A 19,359-nucleotide genomic window follows, 5' to 3' on the forward strand; every position below is an offset into this window, starting at 1 on the left:
AAAATATCTCCACAAATTGAAAGATTATTTTTCACTAGGCTTCAAGGGCTCTGTCTCCCCTGGTTTTCCTCTTCTCTTTTTCTCTCCCTCAGACTTCTCTTTTTCATATAAATTTGTACCCTTGGTGATCTCATCCCCTATCAGGGCAATAAACACTATTCATATGGCAACCCTTCCCATACACACACACACACACACACACACACACACACACACCCATACCCAGCCTGGACCTTTGCCTTGAGCTCTAAACTCACACTGTTGACTGCCTATGTCACATCTCCACTTGGAGAACTAGCAGGCATCTCAAACTTAATGTGCCCAAAACCAAATTCCTAATCATTCCTCCCCACACTCCACCCCATCTTGGTTAATGACAATTCCACTCTTAACAGATGTTCAGACCAAAAACACAGAAGCTATCCTTGATTCTCCATCTCACATCAGGCACACTATTGCACTACCTTCAAAATATAACTGACAATGTCTCAATCCCTTCTACTGCTACCATGCTGGTCTAAGTCATCATCAACTCTTAACAGAATACTGCCCCTGGCTCCCTTTCATCTATTCTCAACACAGCAGCCAGAGTAATGCTGTTAAGACATAAGCAAGATTGTATCATTCCTCTGATCATAATTGTCCAGGGGCTTTCTACTTCTTTCACAGTAAAAGCCAAATTCCTTATACTGACTCCTAAGTCAATATTCAGCCTACATCCTCACATCAAAACTCCTTAACTGCCTGGCCTCATTTACTGTTCTCCCACTGCTCATTTCACTCCAGTCACACTGGCCTTGTGACTTCCACGCACAACAGGCACAGTCCTGCCTCCCAGCCTTGCTATCCCTTTTGCCTTGAATGCACTTCCCTTCATATCCACTGCTTTACTCCCACATTTCCCTTAGATCTTGACTAAGGTCAGGGTTCCCCTGACCACCTAACATAAAATTCTCCCTTCCCCATCCTGATCACACCTCTGCACACAGTCACACATCTCTACCTCTGGTTTATTTTTTCCACAGCATTTATACTTTCTAATATCCCACATAACTTTGTGGTATGCTCTGTTGACTTTGTTGGTATGTTTCTTTCCCTCCCACTACTAAAATGTAAATTACATGAAGGAAGTGATTTCTGTCTACTTGGTACATTGAGAGGTGGTACCTAATCCAACACATGACATATAGTAGACATTCAATAAGCAATTGTTGAAACTGAATGGCTACGTGGTCATTCTATAGGGACCTCAAAATGCAAACCCAACTACTCAAGTTCTATTGAAGGCCTAATAGTTGGGGCTAAGAGGGACTTCAGAAATTTCCTGATTCAACTTCTCCGTTTTTCAAAACAGGAAACTTAGCCTCAAGCATGTTAACTAACTTGTCTAAAGCCAACGATGGAGTTTTGAAAAGAACCACAAGCCAATGCTCTCTCTTTAAGTGGTGCTATTCAAAGTGTAATCTGTAGACTCCTGCTGATCTTCAGTGAGATAAACACAAAAAGAGAAAGAATAAAAAATTACAAAGAACAAGGGAAAGAATAAAAAAATGAAAAAATAAGAGAAAAATTAAATTAATTAAAACAAAATAAAAGAAAATGTTTGCAAACTTTTATAGCAATATGATATTGCTAAGCAGGGTCGGGCCTGGTTAGTACTTGGATGGGAGCAATATGATATTGCTGCAACTTTCACTGTATTTTGCAAAAAATATTGATCTGTATTAGATTAGAAATTAAAAGCAAACAGACAACTGAACTGGTCTTTCACTCCAGACAGTCTGAGAAGCACTGCCCTAGATCACTACTTTTTAGATAAATTCAAATGGACCCATTTTTTAGTCCTAATATAATAGTAAACAAGGTAAACAAGGACATTTCCTGTTCTAAGCTTATTTTCCTTAGTTTTCCTATCATCACCAGTTACAAACAAAGATACTTTCAGCAGCTCAAACCAGCTTAAAGCCAATACAAGAAATTCCACCCACTGGAAGCCTGCATTATTGAAATCTACTCCGAAATACAAATATTCCTTATTCATATGGGGAACAATGTATACACTGAGTAAAAGAACTAACGAGACAAAATGTAGATTTCCTATGAAGATAAACCCTAAATTTCAGACCTTACTGTTATCTCTATAATAATAGAATCTTAACTAACAAATCTGAGACAAGTAAAACTCCCAATTAATTAAATTTAAAAAAAGTGAATGAGAAACAATGTACTTGCAGGTAACTGAAAGACACTGAAACCAACCTTGGATTTCAGTATTTAGGCAAACCACCACTTAATTCAGGAAGCAGAAACAGTTCCAAATATTGCTTACACCGTGGGCAATGGCTCTTTTAAAAAAAGGTCAGAGGTTAAGATGTCACAGGATCATATAAAATTTAGCAAAGAAACAAAACAACACATATAATAAACTTTTGTGGGGAATCTGGATTAATCAAAACACTTGATTATATGCTAACACAATTAATATATAATCAAAAAGGGACTGAATATAATTTTAATTGGCAGAAGGAGACAATGTACTTCAAATCTTTTTTTTTTTTAAAGACTTTATTTATTTATTTGTCAGAGAGAGGGAGAGCGAGCAAGCGAGCACAGGCAGACGGAGTGGCAGGCAGAGGCAGAGGGAGAAGCAGGCTCCTTGCCAAGCAAGGAGCCCGATGTGGGACTTGATCCCAGGACGCTGGGATCACAACCTGAGCCAAAGGCAGCCGCTTAACCAACTGAGCCACCCAGGCATCCCTGTACTTCAAATCCTAAATCAGCATCAATTTTCTTTAGAATATACAGATGTGGAAGTGATACTCATCAAATATATGGCTATTAAAATAATGAAACCAATTTTACCTATAAACAAAATTTCAAAGTTTTGGATGTTCCTTTTTTTGTTGGTGTGGATTTTTTTTTTTTAAGATAGTAGAGGAACAGAAGAAGAAAAAGGTCCAGTTATTTCAGAAAAATAACACATTATTATGTCCAATTACTTCAGAAAGAAGTCAAAAAGTGCAAGGACATTTTTATATGAAACAACCTTCTAACCAAATTCATTAAAACAAAACAAACAAACAAAAAAAACCTTGCAGAATTTTAAAGCAACTTAAAAACAAAAGTTACAGAAGTCTGGATATTTAGGTATTATTCTATAGATCAAAGTTTGGAAAACTATGGTCTAAAGGTCTGGCCTGCCACTGGTTTTAGAAACTGTTTTACCGGTACACAATCACCATTCACTGACTTACTGTCTATGGCTGCTTTAGCTGCTACCGTGCTTCTGGGTCATTGATACAAACTGCACGGCCTACTAAGCCTAACATTTTCATATGGTCCTTTTCCAGAATAAACTTGCAGACTCCTGCTCTAGATTACCCGAATATCACAGAATGGACATGAAAATTCTTTTTTTTTTTTTTTAAAGAGTATATTTATTTATTTGACAGAGATCACAAGTAGGCAGAGAGGCAGGCAGAGAGAGAGAGAGGGAAGCAGGCTCCCCGCTGAGCAGAGAGCCTGATGCGGGGCCTGATGCGGGGCCCGATCCCAGGAACCTGAGACCATGACCTGAGCCGAAGGCAGAGGCTTAACCCTCTGAGCCACCCAGGTGCCCTGCAAATTCTTTTAATTACAGAAAAATCATTAACTTTTAAATCACACAAAAAAATCATGAACTGTTGGGGCACCTGGGTGGCTCAGTGGGTTAAGGCCTCTGCCTTCGGCTCAGGTCGTGATCCCAGGGTTCTGGGATCGAGCCCCATGTCGGGCTCTCTGCTCAGCGGGGAGCCTGCTTCTCCCTCTCTCTCTGCCTGCCTCTCTTCCTACTTGTGATCTCTACCTGTCAAAATAATTAAATAAAAATTAAAAAAAAATCATGAACTGTTTTTTTAAAAAATTAATTAATTAATTTATTTGACAGACAGATCACAAGTAGGCAGAGAGGAAGGCAGAGAGAGAAGAAGGCAGAGAGAGAGGAAGGCAGAGAGAGAGGAAGGGAAGCAGGCTCCCTGCTGAGCAGAGAACCCGATGTGGGGCTCGATCCCAGGACGCGGGATCATGACCTGAGCCAAAGACAGAGGCTTTAACCCACTGAGCCACCCAGGTGCCCCATGAACTGTTTTTATTTTGCCATGTCTTCTTTTAATAATGAAAGGAATACTCTGGGTTAAGGCTCATGGCTATCTTCTAAAGATTTTTTATTTATTTTTTTGGCAGAGAGAGATCACAAGTAGGCAGAGAAGCAGGCAGAGAGAGGGGGAAGCAGGCTCCCAGCTGAGCAGAGAGCCCGATGTGGGGCTCGATCCCAGGACCCTGGGATTACGACCTGAGCCGAAGGCAGCGGCTTAACCCACTGAGCCACCCAGGCGACATGGCTATCTTCTGATTGATTTGGTAGTATTCCTTTGTTTTAAAAAAAATCCACATCTACTTTGGTGGAACTACAAATCTGTACAAATGTTTTAAAGGGTAAGTTAGCGATAGCTATTAAAATTTTAAGTACACGGAACCTTGAGATTCAATTTTTCTTTTATGAATCTATTTTATAGATTATATATAAATGTAACATATACATTATGGAGTAAAATGATAGGAAGAAGGGAAAGGACACTCTTATGTTGCATTTTATTGTGGAATCACATTGCAAATATATTTAAAACTTAGCAAATTCTATGATGTAAGCAGGGATAGGGAGAGACAATGAATATAAATGAATGAGAACAAATTAAAATACTTCAGGCAATTTTGCTTGCTAGTCCTCTCAAAGACCATTTGGCTAGAGAAAGTATAAGATGAGACAAGTCAGCGTGCTGCTGCTTCTGCCTATCTCTGTTCCCATGTGCCTGTCTGGGCTGGAGCATTTCCCCACACCATCCTGTGTTTAACAGGACACAAGCCATTTACTTTACCTAGTTTTTACTCAAACAAACGGTAATCTACTCCAAAGCTGGAGGAAAACCAGTGGTGTTAAAATGTGCTTCTAGGAAGGGATTTTCAAGATAAGTTTAAACACAATTTTCATCTTACAGGCTGACTATCACATTAAACCCCCTCCTAAGATACAACTCCATTGCTGTACTGTATACTTTTCTGCAACAATAACTTTTGTGATTATTAAAAAATAGAAAATAGTTCAATGTTTCTGTATCTGTAATATGCATCTTTATAAAACATCTTGACACATACCTGCTTACCAGTGAAACCCTGGCAAATAACCTTTGTATTTTTATCGATATAGAGATGTTTCCGGGAAGCTACATAGGAACAATGCCGAATTCCATTCTGTTGCACTGAAAAGTAAAGAAAATATGACACATTATAATTTCTTCAAACTTTTGGACCATGAACTGAACTTAGTGACAAAAAAAATCCTCTAATACAGGGGCTACCTTGTGGTCATGACAACTTCAGATTAGACACGAAGACTAAAGAAAGAGAGAAACAAACAAAAAAAAACACCTTTCTATTTTCCAGAACCCCCTTTTCACCAAGAACAATTTTGCAGCTTGTTCTAAAAGTGTAAAGAAAAGCTTAAGTTTATAACTGTCATTCCTCAGAAGGAAAACTGGGGCTCAAAGACAAATGGTTCAAATTTAATCCAGGGATGGGAAACTAGGTATCACTTGTACTAACAATATTTGCTAAACAGCCACGCCCTTTGCCCATTTTACACAACCTTTTTCTTTTTTTAAGTTTATTTATTTTCTTAATATATCTCTACACACAATGTGGGACTCAAACTCACAACCCCAAGATCAAAAGCTACCTGCTCTTCTGACTAAGCCCAGCAGGCACCCTTTACCCAACCTGTTTAAGGTTGACATCTGTACATAATACGTGAGCTAAGAGGTAAACTTTGTTGGGAGAACTTGTAGGAACTATTCTGTAACTCATTCCCCAAAACGATATTAAATGTTAACATTAAAGATTAAGATTAAACCTTAAGTCAGAGATAAAGCTTGTCTAATATATAATCCAAAGTTACTTAATTTGATATCTTCTGATGCAAGACACCAGACCTTACATAAAGATGAAACAGGGAAAATAAAATAAATAGATGAGGGGAAAAACATGTAATAAACATCTAACTTACCTTCAGCAACTTACCTCAACAAAAACTGAGAAATCTATGTATTCATACCAGCTCACAATATATCAACAGTCAGTAGAAAATAGGGCATAGATGAATTAAAATTGTGGGCTACTTTCTGACTACTTTTAAACCTTCATTTCAGCCCCAACTTGCTGTCTGTGTGGCCCATCCCTGACCCTTTCAAAGTGTCAGGCCCTCCTCCTACCACTGAGGTAGCCCATAAAAGCTAGCTCCAGAAAAGAACGTCTCATCACGTATTTGTCCAGGGTCCATCCGTGCTTTCTGTCTTGAATTGCTGCCTCATGCCCTCCTAAATCCTCAGAACTTAGGTTCCATAATTGATTGTATCTGGCCCTCCAGGCATCTCTTGAGTTGTCTTCAACTCCCATGTTAACGTCAGCTTCTAACTCTGAATTTTGGAATGTCCTGTATCTCTAGGAAAGAGACAGTCCAAGATTTTGCCTTTACCAAGAGGAAGAGGAATGTTCTGTGTGCCTACAAATCTGTTGGGTAACAGACAGCTGCATTCTCAGACTAGATTATGCTGAACAGGGAGACATGAGGGTGCACTGAGGGTCAAGTCCTGCCACAGTGGGCATAGCTAAGCACCTGAACCCTGGCACAACAGACACTACAAAGGGAATTTAGCATCAGGGCCCACCCCAGCCAGTGCTGTCACTTAAGGCTCATTCTTGCCTGTGGCTCCCACTTCTCCCAGCTAGAGACCCACAATCACTATACTTGTGGAAGTATTTCTGCTGCTATTCCTGGCAGAATCTGTTCCACCAGTCCTTCCTATTCCTGGAATCTTCAATACATGGTCCATCTATCAGAAGTTTTCGGACAGGATAGCAGATTTGATTATAAGATCCAATTTTAAGATATTTGGAGCCCACACTTGCTAAAAGGAAACCCCTGCTTTTTGAAGGTAAAGTTGGGCCTCCACAAGTATTCTTAAACTCAGTCTTAAGAAAGGATCAATCGGTTCACCTCTCCTTCCACAGAGGCAGGGGTGGCCTGGTCACCTTGAGAAAAAACAAGTCTGCCTACATCCACAAAGCATGACTCAATAGCAGGACTAAGATCACTCTCTTCTCCTACTCCTACTCCAGACCTCCTGGATCAACCCTATGGAGCTCAGGGCTTCACAACCCAAGATCTCTAGTGCCCATAAAAACTGCATCAGGAAGTGTGATGACTAGCAATTCACCTTCCAGTTTCCTAGACCTTCAGTACTGCTCAGACTGCGCAGTGACCCTGACATTCTAAACCTTTGGGAAGCTGACTAGGGAGACTTGCTGTGTGCGTGTGTGTGCGCATGTGCATGTGATCTCCCATCTATAGCTGCAGTAAGCTGGAATTAATACCCTCTCATCACTTTGGGCCAAATCCAAAATCTATATTCAAACATAAGAAATTCCTGATCATATTTGGGCCTGACAAGAAATCTATATGCTGCCAGACCAGGTATCACTGGTACTGAAATGAGAGGTTGCAAGAATAGTCAAGCACATATTCGTGTCTGGAGTTGTCATTAATCGTTTATTCAATCAGCCATCAGGGAACACCTACGCCAAACCACAAAGCCAAGTATCAAGGATAAAGTGTTGAATAAGAAAGTCTCATCCCTCAAGGAACATACAATCCACCTGAACTGATATAAAACAGGCCGTAAGCACACAGTATGAAAAGTACTGTGGTAGGAATAAGCCTTGGACATTTGGGGCAAATATATTCTGGGACACCTGGGTGGCTCAGTAAGTGTAGCATCTGCCTTCAGCTCAGGTCATGATCTCAGGGTCCTGGGATCAAGCCCCTCATCGGGCTCCCTGCCCAGTGGAGTGTTTGCTTCTCCATCCCCTTCTTTCTTTGTCCCTCCCCCACTCGTGTGCATTCTCTCTCTCTTCTAATAAATAAATAAAATCTTTAAGAAAAAAATGCACTCTGAAACCCAAAGGAAAGACTGAGGCACCCCCAGCAAGCCATGATGGTACTCTATAATTACCACAAATGCTCTTTTAATCCCAGAAACTCGCCCCACATCTGACAAACGTGCCCTAGCCCTGGACTTTACACCAAGTGCACTCTCCCAGCTACCACGACCGTGAGGAAGGAAGACCTAACCCACACAGACTGGCTATAGTCACTGTAATTCTCCTCACCTTAATTTCTGCCGTCTCTACAGCTCTGGGATAGAAATAATGCAAAATATGCTTACATTCCAAGTCAAAGCCACCAAATTCTAAGTTACTTGCATCATTCTCCTCATTCTTCCCTACTTTATAATATCCAAAGTCCAGAATCACAGGCTGCAGGCTCCCCATGAAAGCAAACTGTCCTCAACCCCACCCCTGCACCTCTTCACCACCCCCACAATCCTCCCCCCTCACTCTTTTTTTTTTTTTTTTAAAGATTTTATTTATTTATTTGACAGAGATCACAAGTAGGCAGAGGCAGGCAGAGAGTGGGGCAGGGGAGAGGCAGGCTCCCTGCGGAGCAGAGAGCCCGATGAGGGGCTTGAGCCCAGAATCCTGGGATCACGACCCTAGCGAAGGCAGAGGCTTTAACCCACTGAGCCACCCAGACGCCCGGCCCAGCTCTCTTTCATGTGGTCTGGTAGAGCACAAGCTCCTAGCTGCTGTAAACATTAAATCTGTCAGACCAGCTCTTTGCATTTTCTTTCCCCACTTGATTTCCTCCCCACCCAAACCAAATGCCCTAAGTAATGAAAAATAGCCTCTTCCACTTCTGCTGAAGAATGCAAACTGATTTACAGTGCAAATCTTGAATCGTCTGTCTACCGCTAAAAGATGCTCAATCAAACCACCAAGTATCTAGAATAAATTATTCCATAAAGTTAAAATCAAGAACATAGGGCATACAATAGTGGTCAAACCATCTTGCAAATATCTCTCACATTTCAATGACAGAGTCAATGTACTCAACATCTCCCTGAGAATTTCACTGGCGTTAATTCATATAAGTTCACATTTAAATAAAACACTGCACAGTGAGGAATCCTTAAATCTTCACATGACATTCCTGACTCGTGAATATAATGAGGGGTGTTTAGGGGATCTGAGATTAAGAATGGAACCTGGGGCGCCTGGGTGGCTCAGTGGGTTAAGCCGCTGCCTTCGGCTCAGGTCATGATCTCAGGGTCCTGGGATTGAGTCCCACATCGGGCTCTCTGCTCAGCAGGGAGCCTGCTTCCCTCTCTCTCTCTCTGCCTGCCTCTCTGTCTACTGTGATCTCTGTCTGTCAAATAAATAAATAAAATCTTAAAAAAAAAAAAAGAAGAAGAATGGAACCTGCAAACACTTCTATGTGGTATATAGCACTTATGCCACACGCCGTAAATGGGGGGATGCACACATTTTGTTACTCCCTTTACTGCATTATTTCTAAGAAAAATTATTTAAGGTTAAATTTAGTTCACGATTATTTCAAGTATCATCTATATACTCTAGAACTTCTAACTGTAAATGGCATGACTATAAGGTCTATATCTTGCACACCATGGTGTCTCCCATATGGTACAGTGACTTACAGAGTTGGAGTACAAGAAATGATTCACTGAATCTCAGGACAGTCTATAAAAAACACACTTATAACAAGCTGAATGTCGTAAGTTCCATCTCTTTTTTCGCCACTTAGGAGAAAAACCTACATCCATTTTTGGATCATAGGCTTCCCTGAAATTATTATGAAGACTGTACAGAAGTCGAGCCCTAAATGCTATTAGCAGTCCTCAAAGCTCTTATCTTAATCCAGTACAAACTCCATACTAACCTTTTTTAAAAAAAACAAATAAAATCCAAAAGCACTAATGTAACACAACTGGACTATTTCACAGTAGGAGAGTTAAGGCAGTAACAGACCAGGAAGAGTCTTTTCATAATATATAACAGACAAGGAAATAACTTGGGCAACAGGAAGCACCACCAAGGTAGAGCCCAAAGCCTTACAGAAAAACAGAATAAAGGCCACGAACAAGAAACAAAACTAAAGACAGACAAATGATAAATCAACAGACGATGAGATCTCTAACTTAACTATTGTTTAGAAAATGAGCATTTAAAATTAAATATTAAGGCAGCGGGAGGGCCTGAGGCTGGACACCAGGAAGAATTTCCCAATGATGAAGGCTGTAGCTGCCACACCTTGGGTCACCTCCAGGGAATGTGGTGGTGTCACCTTCTCTTCAAGTTCTTAGAAATCAAGGCCTAACGCTGGGACTGTATCCCGGGAGCATCTGAGAACTGCTCTGAGGAATCAGACAGGCCTGGGCCTGAGTTTTTACTCTGCTGCTCACCAACCACTGACATGAGACAGATCATTTGATCTCCCTTAACCTCAGTTTACCCATCTATAAATGAAGTAGCTGCCCATAACAGCACCACTATTCTGTGACGTTGATATGAGAGGATGACTGGGTAAACCGGGTAGCAAAGTAGCTGGTACGCTCCCAATATTGGATGCACATCCTACATAAACACAAAGGTATACTGTTTCCTAAAAAGAGAGAACATATGATTCATATTTTAAAATAAGTCCAACGTTGGGGCACCTGGGTGGCTCAGTCAGTTAAGCATCCGACTCTTGACTTCCGTTCAATCAAATCTCAGGGTTGTGAGATGGAGTCCCATGCCGGGCTCTGCGCTGAGCATGGAGCCTGCTTAAAATTCCTTCTCCTTCTCCCTTTGCTCCTCCCCTCCTTCTCTCTCTCACCCTCTCCCTCTTAAAAAAAAAAAAAAAAAAAACACAAAAAAATAATGACTTATGTTTTATATATCTCCTCATGCATACCCTATGTTTATCAATAAATACACTAATCCATGTCTACATGTAGTGTATACAGACATACTTGTAAATTTTTACCATATGAAACATTTTTAAAGGAGCAGCCTCACTGTAAAAAAAAAAAAAATGGGGATAGTAATACTATGTACCTCATAGGCAATATGAGAATTAAATGAGTTCCTAATATAAAAAGCACACAGAACAATGCCTAGGGTACGGCGAGTGCTGTTTCATTATTAGTTCTCTATTATCATTATGATTACTAATGCAGAATGAAAAGACCACACTGCTTTGAGGTATTCTTTGTGCCAAGCCATCTGCCCGGTACTAGGAATTCAGGAGCAAACAAGATGGACTCAGGTCCTACCCACATGAAGCATCCTACCCTGTAAGACAGCTAAACAGTAAACAAAGAAACACAAAACTACCGAAGTTGCAAACTGTAACAAAGGCTATGAGAGAAACAGGCTGAGTAATGTGAGAGACATGTGCCTTCAAGAAGGGTGGTAAATTTGTATCCGTTAGCCACATGCTGAGTCCTCTTCCCCAAAGAGAGCAACCACAGCATTTAGAAGATGGCTGCGGGATCCATGACAGGAGGTCCGGCCAGAGAGCACATGCGCAGATGTGACTCAAACCATAGCCTTGTATGATCAGGACAACGCTCCCAACCAAAAATCTGAATCTCTGTTCATGAAAATACTCCTCTTCCAAAGTCACCTCCCAAACTGTGTCCTTGTGTCCATGCATGCACTCATCAATAAACGGTTATTCATTAATTACATACATTATATGCACATAATATATATAGGCCATCGTGGTTCCTACCTATAGAAACTTATAGCAGAGTAACTCAGCAGCCACTTACTCCCAAACCCCAGACAACCCACTATTCAAATGCAAAATTATATATTCATTTAATATTTACTTACAAATTAAGCTAAGTTGGCCAAAAGTGCCATATTTCATCAAATCTAAAATACCACTTAAGTACTAATAAATACTAGCAAGAAAGAAAAAATGCTGCCAATTTACTGTAGATACCATCAATTATAAGAAATATCCCAATTTTAGAAATGTTACAAAGAAAAAAAATGGGTCTATAGCAACATTCCTGTCCTCCAGTAAAATGAAGTTGTTCTCCTATACTTACAAAAATTATTTTGAACACCCCCAATTATGTTTCTACAGAAGAACGAGTTTGAGGTGAGAAAGTCAAATTGCTTTCTCATGGTTCCACTGGTACATTCAGATCAAGACTATTTTGTATTTCTGAAACAGAGATCTGGTCCTTAGATGCAACAGCAACAGACAGTAGTACCAGAAACATCACCGTTGAGGGTCCCTTTTGCCCAACTACACTTCTAAATGCCTGATTTCAAAAGTGGCCTACACAACTTGACAAACACATGGAAAAGGCAGGTGGTAACTTTGAGCAGGGTAGTCACCTCAACAAAACAAGGTGGCTAAAAAGGAAAAAAAGAACTAAAAAGAAAAAAAAAGACCAGAAGTTCAGAAAAGGAGACTCAGAGTATCACACAGCACATACTAGTAGAAAGGATACTGCAGAGTCAGAAGACCTGAGTTCTAATACCCATTCTGATATTGGCCAGGAAACTTTCTGGGTTTATTTCTTCATTTGCCAAACAGATATGAGACCAGCTGGATTTTAAGGTTCACTTTCTGGCATTAAAACACCATAACTTGGAGGCTCAAAAATACTGGCTCTTATTCCCTTACAAGACCTAATTTATAGGAATTCCTGGTTTATGGGGGTTTTTTGGGTGGTTTTTTTTTTTTTTAGTTTAGTTTTTTATCCCCTGCCCCCGGCTTATGTTTGAAATCAGCTTGCCTAGCTTTATATTTCTTGAAAAGCTTTACTATCTCAACTTCAAGTATGCTTAAAAAATCCTTAAACTTTCTCATGGAAGAAATCTTCCTTATTTTTCATTTTATTTTCTCTCCCTACTTCAACTGGACTCTCCCTTTTTTCATAAACTATAAAACTGTTTTGGTTCGGTTTTCATAAACTATAAAACTGGTTTGGTTCGGTTTTCATAAACTATAAAACTGGTTTTGTAAACTATAAAACCAAACCAAATTTTGGCTCCAAAATTTCTAAACATTCCAACAGAGCTCTGTAAGACATCTACAGGTGTTTGAGTTTTGCTCTTGTTTTTCGTTTTTCCTAACTCAAATCAATATTGCAACACTTGTGAACTTTAGCACAAATGTACCATCAACTGAAACTTAAGAAAACAGAGGAAACAAAATTCGCTAGCCATCTTCAGGTCTATTACTAATCTTAGAGCCTAAATAATTTGTGACCACCCTTTAAAAAAGTTTATAAGGTGATATTGTTGTGGCTGTTTTTCTAGTGGGAGTGGAAATGGGCTTAAACATGTGGCATGAGAAACAAGATTTCGAGGATTTAGAGGTTTTTCTGCATTAAACACTATAGTCTTGCATAAATACAGGAGATAACTTGGTTCAGATCTCAGACCTCTCCGACCCTTAATAACAGATTAATCACATGACTAGCATACACTCCAGCAACAGAAAGCTAAACTAGATGATCCTTTAAGGTTTCATGGTCCTGACAGTCTAGGGAAAAAGAACTTCCAGCTCTGTGAGAAAAGGACTGCTAAGGGCAGATTAAAGATCCTGATTCTTTAGACACTTTGATAGACTCTCCTCCTACTGAGACAGCAGACCTATCTGAGGCTAGGATTCTTCAGAAACTCCGATAAGCAGGACCCCAGGTGAGAATGACCTGGCTATAACTAATCCCTTTTCCCCTTCTGCCTAGGATACCTTCAACTGTCCTTTAATTATACAATAAGAATCTTGAGAAAACTTTCCCAAATAAATCCAACTTTTTCCTACTTGCCAAAGTTATCTAGCCAGAGGTTTGTCCTCACATGGTCTGGTTAAGTAAGTGCAACTACTGAGTGCATACTTATCCCGGCACACTTTTGGAATGTGATCTTCTCAAGAAACGAATTAAATCTGTCCAATATTCAGTACAAACAGAATTAGGAGTAAAGTGTAAGAAAGGAAGAAAGAAAACTAACTTTAGTTGAGTGTGGATTACATCCCATGTGCCTTATGTAAATTGTTTCAACTATTCTGTACAGTGAACCTGGATTATCCTGTACTGCACCCTTTCTAAGATGTGCATTTTTTCACTTTTTAACATCTCTTAAATCTGGAAGCATCTGACAACTAATGGCTGGTCATGATTAAGAAAAGTCCCAGGGTTATTACACAGACTAAGGGATTAGCCAGACTTCCAACGTGATTTGGTTTGATTCCAAAGTCTCTTTCTATACAGCTTACCTAACACAGAGACTTTGAACATAGCAAGAATTTTTAACAGTCAGCGTTATTCAAAAACTAGCAACTCTGGGTATTAAGTTTTCAGGGAGTGAGGAGTTCACACCGCCTGGTGGAGACACTGCAAACAGTTGGTTAAAGTCCCAGCCAACCCTAAACTTCTAGGAGTATTCTGGGCTATGCTCACTCTGGGATGCAGAACCCACCTTTCTGCTTAGTCTACAATTTGCGGGGGGGGGGGGGGGGGGGACAACAAACAAACAAAAACTAAGGGACAGCCTTACCCTCTTCCCCCAATGTGCTACTAAGACATTCCTCCTCCTACCCCTCAATCCAGACACTCACTCTCCCAGCTGAGTTAATCCTGGACCACCTCACCTCTCACTCCCAAATAGGGACAATCTAGACGCCGCCCCCATCCGGCCATTCATCATCGCGGGGGGCAGAGCATGCCCCCAAGTCTACAGGGCTCCCACACCCGAATCTTGGTTCGGCCACTCCACTTAACCCAGCTGCCCAGGTCATGTCCCACCCTACAAATCCAGCAAAGCCACTTCCACCCCAGGTGGTCCCCGGCTTGGGGCCGCACTCTCGCGCCTCCCAGGCCCCCACCGAGGTCCGGCCCCAGAGGGCCCAGCCACGGCCTGGACCAGGACGTTGGGCCCGGCGAGGCCAGGAACTCGCGGAGACCTGGAAGAGAGAGTCTCGGCTGGACTCACGGAGGAAGGAGCGCGACAGAAGGCGGGCGGCAGCCATGCCGCTGCTGCCAGAGGCCATGGTCGCGGTGACAGCCACAGCAGCAAGAGCTGCGGTCATCCACCAATGACACTCCCAAGCCCCCGAGGACCTGGCAGGGGCCTAGGCTCCAAGAGGAAATGGGTGGCCATAGCAGTCGCCTGAATGAATTTCCCGCCACAGAGGCCTCTTCGCCGAACATTAGGAATCGCAGGTGGAGGGGGAAAAAAGGTATCTGAACGAAGAATTGGACGATAACTCGGCCGTTCCCCGGAAATGTGGCTATGATCTAACGTTAATTACAACGGCAGCTTAGGGAAAACCCCACGCGAGGCCCGTCAGCGCTTAAGCATTATGGGAAATGTAGTTTGGTGGCTTCGACCTGGTTGTAGTTTAAGTGGAGGTTTGCGGGAGGCGGAGCGAGCCGCAGAGCGGGTATTCATACTGCGGGGATGGGGTGGCAAGAGGAATTAGGAAGTCGTGGCGAGATGGGAAGAGCAGTGCAGAACTCTCCGTGTTTCTAAACCTATTTGCTCTTCCATTTAGCTCGGCTGGCACGTGGAGAGGCTAATACTGCTTACCGGCGCCCGCTGTGAGGACCTGGAAAAATTACCGACGGTAACAGTGAGTTCATGCTATTATCCGGCGAAGATAAGAAGTGATGAGAAAGACCAAAAGCTACCTTACTGACACTTAATTTCTCGGAATACGGATCTTTTGGTTAAACAAGCTATGATACAGCTTTTAAGTAGCACCAAATGAATGAGTGACTTTTTCCTGGGATCCTGGAGGACTGAAGTTACAGATCAAATATGACTGCTCCCTGTTTAAACCAGTGGTCACTGCTGTAAGAGCTTTAGAAGGAACCTCAGAGTCCCAGAGTCAAAGGGTGAACACGAGGTAAAGTAATCCATCTCCCTGCCTCCAACCATGTTCCTGAGATTCCTCATCATTTTCATCAGTGGAATTATGATCCTAATTGACTGAAGTAGTAATTATAATTTACACTGAGCTATTTGATGTATGAATGGGATTACCCAATGGAGATTGCCCAATATTTCTTCTATGACCCAGATATTGTCAGCGCCAGCTTGGACTTGACTACTCACAAATCCCTCCTTCATCTAATGTATTGTGTCCTTTAAATACTATCAGTGGCTTCCACATGAGACCAGTATGAGGACTCATTTTCTATAGCAAAGTTCTTCCTGAGCCTTCACATGATAAGTCATATTTTCAGTTTTAGTTAATTGGTAAAATGCATGATGACAAAAAAATGTAATTTCTGGTATGATTTTAACCAATTTATATTTCCACAAGAACAGGGATTTTAGCTTGTTTGGTACACTGATGTATCCCCACCTGGCACAAAAAGAGAACTCCTTTGTTGAGCATTATTTGTTGAAGTGATAGATAAGAAATAGCATATACATCTATTTATTGAATCCACACATGATGTTTGATGGGCCTAAGGGTATTTCAATTACTCACAATAACTATACTTCTACCGTAATTCTGTAGCTCGTTGGTGGGAGACAGTTGCAGTAGACGCTAATTGTACTACTCATTTTTATATGCAGGTTGATTTTGAAGTCAAACAGATCTGGGTTCAAATTCCAATTCTGATGCCGGCTTATGGGACCTATGAGTCTCTGGTTTTCTCACTGAGATGGGCATAAAAATCCCAATATCATAATAGTGTTGTGAGTAGTTAGTATATTAATATGCAAAATTCTTTGTACCTTATAAACGTTCAATAAATGGTAGTTATTAAAGATAAGAACTTTCTTCTTTACATGGCAGCATGTTGTTTTGAAGTTTTTAGCGATATGAGTAACCAGATGGGAACTAGGACATTTCCATTTGTAGCAAAACTTTGGCTAAAGCCCCAAAGCTGAGGGCAACAGGCCATTAGAACTCTACATTCTAAGGTGGGCAGCCTAGGAGCCAGCCCTCTCCAAATTTAATAAGAGCAGGTCAAACTTGTCTTTGAATTCTCACACTCATACTCTAACAGCTCAAATAAGCGAAAGACTGGAATTCATTGAACGAGGGAATGCTGAGTCATGAGTTGTCCCCTGAATGTTCCCCTCTCCCCTCACTCCCAGAAAAGTTGGTGGCAAAGGCTCCTTACAAAAAGGACTGGCATTAAGTCTGGGCTAAATCCCCGCAGAACCCCAGAAATCCATGAGCCTACCTCAGTGCCCCAGAGCAGATATAGTCAGAGTGCTCAGGAAAACTTGTGTTTGGATTTCAGACCTACACCTAAAGACTAATGCCTGTTTCCTGCCTGGAGAACTCAAGGCAGGAGGCTGGCTAAAGCAACCCTTGTTTGTAGGCAGGGCATTGTTTGGTATGGCAAGATGTGTAATATTCCCATGGGTAAAATTGATTCCAGGAAAGAAAGCTGAGCTTCCCTCTAAGGATCCTCTGCTGCCGCAAGGGACTATAGCATAAAAGACCATGAAAGATCCCCCAGGGGCAGGAGGGAGACAATGGTGGGGAAGGGTTTACAAGAGATCAGCCAAAGAGCACATAACTCATCAGGATACTATGCAGATGGAATTTCCTACACAGGGTGGGGAGGCGAGGAGCCACTGAAATACCTACCCACAAAGAGCCAGCGTTTCAGAGTGTAAGGACCAGAAGGAACCTCCCATTGCACCATTTAAAAGATTTTATCCAAAGCTTACCCATCCACTGCTGGAGCCAAGAGCAAGGGAAGTGAAGATGAGGAGGAGTGAAAAGAGGAGAAAACAGATCTTGACTCCTTCCCAGCTGCAGGCTGTGGAGTCACAGATCATGCCAGTCTTCAGAACATGTAAGGAGCTTTGAATTAGGTATAAGATTTATGTTTTGAATTGGACTGATCAAGGACTTAGAATTATTAATTTTTAAAGTGGGCTATTTTTCCAATGAATAAAAAATCAAAAGTCACAAAAAATTTATATAGTAAGAAATCTTCCTTCTACCTGTTTCCCCACCATCCAGTTCTCCCTGGGTGAAATCCATATTACCCAATTTCTTGTGTAACTTCCAGATCTATTTTGCACGTAGGCACACGTACATCCATCCTCTCACTCCCCCACTTCACCCTTCTGTGTTGCTACTAATGTGGGAGGAAAAGGGGACAATTAGGACTCAAGAACAAGGTTGGTGGGGAGTCAGGAGACCAGTGGTCAAGACAGTTAGTGTCCATGCTTACTACCCAAGGGCAGTGTCTTCTTCTGCTTAACTTAACCTGAAGTGGTCTCCGCTCTTTGCAACCAAGAATCTTGATAGATCTGAGCTAAGTAAAGATGTTCTATCTACTGGAACAAAGTCTCTCATTTGCATTGTTTTTAAGGAAATAAATCAGCTATAGTCACTGATGTTTATAATCCAATCAGACCAGAAAGAGAATCTGACCAAGACTCCGGTAGATTCTCTACCTGATAAACAAAATCCGCTTGGTTTTTGTTTTGTTTTGTTTTTTTTGTTTTTTTTAATATATATGTACAAGAGGAGTTATAGTTCTGTATTTTACCTTGATTTTATTCTGAGCCCCCATTCTGCCAGGATTTCAAATCCATCTCCTTTCACCAGAGTTTTACCTAAATTTGGATTTCTGCTGGGATAAGGTGAATGAAGTAGAAGAAACATTTAATCCTCCATCTACACAGGTAGCCCCTAATACGTGCATCCTTCTATCTTGTTCTCCGCTACTGCTATATCATGCCTTCCACCTACTTGCAGCATTCCTTTTGGTCTGGCTCTATCAGCCGTCTATGGGCTCTTCTCAGATACAGGAGAACCACTCAGCCCCTCTGGTTCCATGTGGAACCACAGCAAATATCCGTGCTTGCCTGGACACACTATTTAGCAGAATCTTATAACCAGTCAGCTTGCTTTCTCTCTCTGCCTCTCCATCTATCTCTTTCTCTCTTTGTTGCGGACAGCAAGTTCCTGAGTTATGGACCAAGTTATCTCCCCACCCCCCCCAAATTCATATTTTGAAGTCCTAACCCCCAGTTTGACTATATTTAGAGTAAGGAAGTAATTAGGATTAAATTAAGTAAGTTAGGACTAAACACCAATATTATTAGTGTTCTGCTAAAAAGAAATACCAAAGAGTTCTTTCTTTCCACCATGTGAGGACATAGTGAGAAAGCAGCCATCTGCAAGCCAGCAGAACTCTTACCAGAAAACAAATTAGCCAGCACCTTGATCTTGGACTTTCAGAACTCAGAACCGTGAGAAAGAAATTTCTGTTGTTTAAACTACCCAGTCTGTAATATTTCTTTATAGCAACCTGAACACACTAATACATCTTGCTTCACATAACCATTCTGGGATTCTCTCTTCACCTTCAGCACCTAAGCTCTCCTGCTCCCTGCCTCTTTCCTAGC

The 19,359-nt window shown here is 41.4% G+C and overlaps 1 protein-coding gene across 1 annotated transcript in view; it reads right to left on the minus strand.

Moving 5' to 3' along the window:
* Positions 1–15,079, minus strand: part of SUCLG1 (succinate-CoA ligase GDP/ADP-forming subunit alpha) — a 32,675-nt gene extending 17,596 nt beyond the window's left edge. The window contains exons 1-2 of the mRNA XM_080813806.1: positions 14,956–15,079; positions 5,191–5,294 (exon numbers count right to left, since the gene is read on the minus strand). Coding sequence (XP_080669932.1) covers positions 5,191–5,294; positions 14,956–15,052 — 201 coding nt within the window. The 5' untranslated portion in view covers positions 15,053–15,079. The remainder of the gene's footprint in view (positions 1–5,190; positions 5,295–14,955) is intronic.
* Between the last annotated feature and the right edge of the window lie 4,280 nt (positions 15,080–19,359).

The sequence above is a fragment of the Martes martes genome (assembly GCF_963455335.1).
Source record: "Martes martes genome assembly, chromosome: 9".
Classification (NCBI taxonomy): Eukaryota; Metazoa; Chordata; class Mammalia; order Carnivora; family Mustelidae; genus Martes; species Martes martes.